General features: G+C 43.3%; 1 protein-coding gene across 1 annotated transcript; it reads right to left on the reverse strand.

Moving 5' to 3' along the window:
* Positions 1 to 1,679: 1,679 nt before the first annotated feature.
* LOC139027304 (solute carrier family 12 member 1-like) lies at positions 1,680 to 6,279 on the reverse strand. The gene is made up of 2 exons (XM_070442428.1): positions 5,695 to 6,279; positions 1,680 to 1,802 (listed from the first exon to the last, which is right to left on the reverse strand). Exons 1-2 carry the CDS (start codon positions 5,959 to 5,961, stop codon positions 1,680 to 1,682), a joined length of 390 nt encoding a protein of 129 aa, XP_070298529.1. The 5' UTR covers positions 5,962 to 6,279.
* Between the last annotated feature and the right edge of the window lie 1,035 nt (positions 6,280 to 7,314).

Below are 7,314 nucleotides of genomic sequence, written 5' to 3' on the forward strand. Positions count from 1 at the left end.
TGACTATCTGAATTCTCCTTTCATCCTGTGTCGTGTCTTGTCTGAGGCTTCACGACAGATCATGTACCTGTCAGGGTATCACTGAGGTATGCAGGTTAACTCTATGATGGCTTGTGTTGTGATCACAAGCTCAGGAGTGGCCCCCAGGGTGACCTCCAGTGCCCCCCAGTAGAAGAGTTCCCATAACCTGACCACACAGCCAGGACTCCCCATTCACCCTGCTCGATATCCAAGCCACACTCTCTTAAGACTCTATTCTCCTCACACCGATCCATTAGGACAGGCCAGTCCCCATAATTAACCAACTGCCCTCACCAGGATCCATTAGGCCAGTCCCCATAACCAACTGCCCCACAGGTTCCTATTAGGCCAGTCCCCATAACCAACTGCCCTCACCATTCGGATCCATTTAGGCCAGTCCCCATAACCAACTGCCCTCACCAGGTTCCATTAGGCCCAGTCCCAAACCTACTGCCTCACCGGGTTCCCATTAGGTCCCAGTCCCCATACCAATCTGCCCTCACCAGGTTGCCCATTCAGGCCCAGTCCCCATAACCAACTGCCCTCACCAACTGCCCTCACCGGGATCCCATTAGGCCAGTCCCCATACCACGCCTCACCAACTGCCCTCACCAGGACCTCATTAGGCCAGTCTCCATACACCAATGCCCTCACCAGGTTCCCATTAGGCAGTTCCCATAACCACTGCCCTCACCAGGTACCTATACAGGTTAAGAGCGACCCCATTAAGAACCAATCCTAACCCTGTCCAATATAACCATTCCACTCCCCAGGACCCTCCTAACGCCTGTCCAATATAACCCATCTCCACTCCCCAGGACCCTCCTAACCCTGTCCCAATATAACCCATCTCCACTAAACCACCGACCCTCCTAACCCTGTCCAATATAACCCATTCTCCACTAACCAGGACCCTCCTAACCCTGTCCAATATAACCCATCTCCACTAACCAGGACCCTCCTAACCTCTGTTCAATATAACCCATTCTCCACTCCCCTAGGACCCTCCTAACCCTGTCAATATAACCCATCTCACTCTCCCAGGACCCTCCTAACCCTGTCCAATATCACACATCTCCACTCCCCGAACCTCCTAACCCTGCCCAATACAACCCATCTCACTAACCAGGACCCTCCCAACCCTGTCAATCATAACCCATCTCACTCCCCAGGACCCCCTCACCTGTCCAATAAACCCATCTCCACTCCCCAGGCACCTCCTAACGCTGTCCAATATAACCCATCTCACTCCCCAGGACCCTCTAACCCTGCCCAGTATACACCCATCTCCACTTCCCAGAACCCCTTAACCTGCCCACGTATAACCATCTCCACTCCCCAGGACCCTCCTACCCTGTCCAATATAACCCATCTCCACTCCAGCCCCAGGACCTCCTAACCCTGTCCCAATATAACCCATCTCCACTCCCCAGGACCCTCCTAACCTGTCCAATATAACCCATCTCCACTCCCCAGGACCCTCCTTAACCCTGCCCCCAGTATAACCCATCTCCACTCCCCAGAACCTCCTAACCCCTCGCCCAGTATAACCCATCTCCACTCCCCAGACCCTCCTAACCCTGCCCCATATACCCATCTCCCACTACCAGAACCTCCAACCCTGCCCAATACAATCCATCTCACTAACCAGGACTCCTTTATCCAGCGAACCTCACGGTTCCATCTTTGTTGGTCCAGGGGAATGACAGACTCCACGTCGTCCGATCGGGGTCCATTCGCTCCCCCTCTCTGTCCTCCACCGTGTTTGTCACCGAGATCTCCTATTCTAGGAGAGAAAATAGGAGAGGAAAAGACTTGCAGGGTACGTATCACTCCAGTCTACCTGGAGGAAGATAAAGAATACGGCTGGTAAGAGGAAGAAGGAATTTGTTGAATATGGCCGTAGGTCATCTATTCAACTTTAGAGGAAGTTTAGATTAGTTTTGTCTTTAAGAAATCAGAGAGAGTTGGCAGTGCAGTAACTTTGTTAGAATTCTGTGCCTCCTGTTGGATAGGTAAGTCTCTCTATGAGGTCAGAAACATGGTTGAAAATGTTCTCTTTCTGAATCAATCAAACAACAGACGCAGTGTTCTTGTCCTGAGTGTGGTGTGAAAGAGAGAGTCGTGCAGTTTGATTCTGATGAAGATGAATACATGTTTGGAGAAGCATTATTATCCTGTCTGTGCTTGTCCTTGAAGACTGCACTCGTGAGAGAGAGAGAAGAAGAAGAAGAGAGAAGGAGAAGAGAGGAGGAGAGAGACAGAGAAGAGAAAGAGAGACGAGAGAGAGAGAGAGAGAGAGAGAGAAGGAGAGAGTGGGGGAATAGAACACGAGAGAGAACAGGGTGGACCCCAATTTTAACTTTTTGTAAGACGAATATGAGGTGTTTAAAGGACGCATGAGTACCAAGCTCTTTAATGAGATGCTCAGATCTCTGTCTGGTGTAGGGCGTGGCGTGGCTGTCAGACAGAGATAACAGACGGTCTGTCACCCAAAGGTGTAAAAAATCTATAAAACTTTAGCCTGTCAGTATGTCAACCATTGTGTAGATCTATTCTTATCCTCTGTCTTTGACGATGGTTCTGTTCCAGTGTTGGCAGTAGGTTTATAGGGTTGTGAAAGATGGTTGAACTGCGGTTAATGAAAGTGGCTGGAATGTTTCTAGTTAAATGAAATGATTAAAGGACTATAAACCTCCATTTATCTCTCTCCTCTCCTCTCTCTTTCTCTTTATCTTATCTTCCTCTCTGAGACTATAAAACATATGTTTTTTTCTCCAGTAGTTATGTTGTTTCTTTTCATACCACAGCTAGGTTCTATAAATGCTTTAAGAGGAATGAGTTGACCATTCCAAGGCCAACCCACTGCACACCCCACCTCATTTCAACGTGGATAATTGGGTAATATTTGGTTGAGCGTTGTATAGTGAGATTGCAACCTATTTCACCCACTCAAAAAGAGAGCCGAAAGGTAGTTGAATTTCCAATGTGTTATCACTATGCTTTCACCATCTAAAGCACAACCAAATTCCAATGAAAAAACAATGACAGATTTTTGGTTTAGTTGTCACCCAAATGTATATCACTGTGCTTTTAACCATTTAAAGGCACAGCAGAAGTTCAAATGGGAATACATGTCAGATATTTAGTGTATTTATTTATGTGTTACTTATCACTGTCCTTTATCTAATAGCAGAACAATTACCTGGATTGCAGTTGAGATTACATTAAAAGTACATGGTGCGAGGATCATTGCCGTTCGGATTCTGGGCAGATTATTACCGCAATTGTGAAGATCTCCACAGACCTGCAACGAGCTATGCATGCTATCTACATGCTTTCTGCATGCTATCTACATGCTATCTGCATGCTATCTACATGCTATCTACATGCTATCTGCATGCTATCCTACATGCTATCTGCATGCTATCTGCATGCTATCTACATCTTATCTACATGCTATCTACATGCTATCTGCATGCTATCTACATGCTATCTGCATGCTATCTGCATGCTATCTGCATACTATCTACATGCTTATTTACATGCTTATCTGCATGCTATTCTACCCATGCTATCGTACATGCTATCTGCATGCTATCCCAGCTACCTTTCCTGCCACTTGCCTACTCCTGGCATGCTATCCCCATGCTATCTACATGCTATCTACATGCTATCTACATGCTATCTTGAACATGCATGGCTTATATGATGATGTAAGAAGACATGCATAGTTACAGTCACCTCAAACTGGGACCATGGATGTGTTGTTCATTTTAAGGGTGAATGTTTCATTAGTTTGCAAGATAAAGTTAAGCCTATTTACTGTATTACAAAAGTAATATTGAATTGTGTTTGGTTGATAAGGCAACCAAATATTAACATTTAAAGGAGATGTATTTACTGCTTGGATAGTTCCATCTGAACAACTGGCTTAAAGGCAAATTAAACTTTAAATGCACTTTAAATAAAGTTGAATTTGATTTAGTCCTGTMGTTTAACTTAGATTTTTGATTGAGATGGAGACGTGAATCCAACATTTATTTATCCAACAATGATTAATTTGAAAACAAACTGGATTTAAAACCAGACTAAGTCAGTGGTACAGAGGGAACTATCCAAGCAGAAGATACATTTCCTTAAAATGTTGATATTTGGTTGCATGACAACCAAACACAATTCAATATCACTATCACTTGAAATCCTATTGTCTATTTTTAGTTAAATTCTGGGTTGAATTGGAACAATAGCTGTTGATGACTTTGAAAATGCTATATYGGGCTAAAAATAGRATAATTGTCTCGYCATAATTAACTAGGCAAGTCAGTTAAGAACTAATTCTTATTTTACAATTACGGCCTACCCCGGCCAAACCCTCCCCTAAACCGGACGACGCGGCACCAATTGTGTGCCGCCCTWTGGGACTCCCGATCACGGCCAGTTGTGATACAGTCCGGGATCGAACCAGGGTCTGTAGTGACACCTCTAGCACTGAGATGCAGTGCCTTAGACCGCTGCGCCGCTCGGGAGCATCATAGCTAAGCAGGGCTTGTTTAAACCCTGGATGTGAGACCAAAGGGTAGCTGTAGAGTAATCAGTTCTCCAGTAGGAGGTGCTGCCTAGCCTATTGTCTTTTCTTATTCTACTGATAGTGGATCTAATGTTGAAGATCTGACGTTGTTATAAAGGTACAAATTCAACATATTTTCTACAAGGTTTGTCTATGTGGACATTTGGTTACCATGATGACACAATCTTGTGGTTGAAATGTCACCCACTGTACCTCAAACAGCGGTTGATGACTTTTTTCAAATCCAATGTATTTCCCACGTAGATTCCACATCACAATATGTTGAGAAATTAAGCTGAAACAACATTGATTCAACCAATTGTGCCAGTGGGAAGTGATTCCCTTCTTTAGAAAGACATGACTGTTACCCAATCACTGTTGTGACATGATAGTAATCTGTGTCACACAGTCAGAGAGAGAAGAGAAAGAGAGAGCGAGATAACAAATCAACAGAGAAGAACAAATACTAACAGAGAGAGAGATTTGTGACAAGTTGCCATGAAAACAACATTGTAAACCAACCAATATTTATCTGTTTACTTTCTTCCCCTACTAGTCGTACTACAACTATATGTACACTGTTAAAACACTGAACATAGCTGATAATATAACATTTGCACATCTTTATCCTTTTCAAACCTTTATCAGTGAAATGTTTACTGAACATTTTTTATCTTTTTTTTGTTGATGTTTTTTGTTTCTTCTTACTTTTGTTGATTATTTATTTAACTTGCTTTGGCAATGTAAACATATGTTTCCCTTAACAATAAAGCCCCTTTGAATTGAATTGATTTAATTGAATTGAGAGACAAACAGGCCAATGTTAATGTCAAAACATATTCCACATAAAAATGTTATGTTTTTCATTTACTGAATCAGAATTTCAATGATCTTTCTGAATGGTCTGGATTAAAGGAGAGTTGATTCCAGTTAAAGGCTGCTGACTTGGTGGAGACAGTTGTGTGATGTGTGTGCCGGTAGGAAAAGAGAGCGATGTACAAGATATACAGATGTACAGAGACAGGTCTAAATACAGATGTGTGTAGAGGGGGTTGTAGAAGTGTGAGTACAGGTGTGGGTGCAGGTGAGGAGGATTCAGACACACTGACCTTCTGGAAGACATCGTGGAGCTCCTGCAGGGACGGTCGGACTGCACGGTTACCGCTCACACTCCCAGCGTTCCGGTAGAAGTCGATGTTGGGCACGCGGTCCAGCGTGTCATGACCAAACGCACTGACCACGGACGGACGGACGGCCCGGTGCTCTCCGTTACCGGTCCCATTACCGTTAGAGGTGGTACCACCGGAGAAAGACGTCTCCTCATAGTTAGGGGGTTCGTCCCCGATCCTGTCATAGGCATCATTCTCCATCAGACTGGCTGTAAATACAGGCTCCTCACACCTACTGGCTTCTACAGGTCAAACACTACAGAAAAGGAATACTGAGGTCCTTCAGTCCTCTGGTCAGGGCCTAGAGACTGTCTAAGTATCAGAAGCAATCGGCAGCTATGGGTTTGGAGCGCTGGTATGACAGACTAGTGTTGGTTCGTCTGATTCTGTTTAATTAAATCCTTGTGTAGGTCCAGAGCTGACCTATAGACCTGTCATATAGGCTGAGGTTGGCTCTGCCACCCTGGCTTTATATCCTCCTGGCCCCTACGCTGGGCTCTGCCATTGGCTGAACCAGCGGTTTTARCAACCACTCTTAGGACCCTGTATGTCTCAGATGTCCTTGCTGCATCCTCGGGGCCACAAAGCCTCTGACTAACCATTAACCAAGTAATAAACACCTTGGAAGATAAAGACCTGGAGCTCGCAGTGTGAAATCAAAGCAAGCCTAAATATCTTATATTGAGTGATAATTCACTTAAAATGTGTATTTTTGATTGTTTTTTTGTAGCAAGCTGCATTATCTAACGACATTGGCAGACAATTTTGCTTATTTTAAKTGCCCAAAAACCTAATACAAGTAATTTATCTTATTTCAAGATAATTTTATAGATATTTTACCTTAATACGACTATTAAGGTACAATATCTTTAACAGATTACTTATATTAAAGATGCACAATGCAGAAATCGCTACGCCATTTCCTGGTTGCTTTCAATGAGAATGACAGATCTATAACACAGATTTCTATGTGAATTTGGTCCGGTCGCCCAAAAAGTTACATATTGCAGCTTTAAGTCTATAGATTAAAATATGCAAAATGATCTGCCAATTTTAAAAAGTGAATTATCACTCAATATTTTTTATTTTTTTACTTAAGGTCACAAGGTGACCAGGAAAAAGTTTAAAGGCTAATGATATGTCACTAAACAATGAATAGGTTAGAGAGGAATGGCAATGTGACTATAATGGTAGTGGGTTATGATTGACACACGGTGTGGAGAAATAACTTCAGCGTTATTCTCGAATGATGTCAATTGCCGTTGATACTCTGTCATAATTAATGATCATTTTTCTAGGGGTTGATACATTTGACAGTGTATACATCTGCAGTCTTAGTGTCTGTAACACCTATTGTCTGTCTCAATCCCAGTATCTATTTATACTGAACCAAAATATAAACGCAAGCTCCAACAATTTCATTGATTTTACTGAGTTACAGTTCATACAAGAAAATCAGTCAATTAAAATAAATAAATTAGACCCTAACCTATGGATTTGACATGACTGGGCAGGGTCGCAGCCATTGGCTGGGCCTGGGAGGGCATAGGCCCA

This window comes from Salvelinus sp. IW2-2015, unplaced genomic scaffold (assembly GCF_002910315.2).
Source record: "Salvelinus sp. IW2-2015 unplaced genomic scaffold, ASM291031v2 Un_scaffold9525, whole genome shotgun sequence".
Taxonomy (NCBI): domain Eukaryota; kingdom Metazoa; phylum Chordata; class Actinopteri; order Salmoniformes; family Salmonidae; genus Salvelinus; species Salvelinus sp. IW2-2015.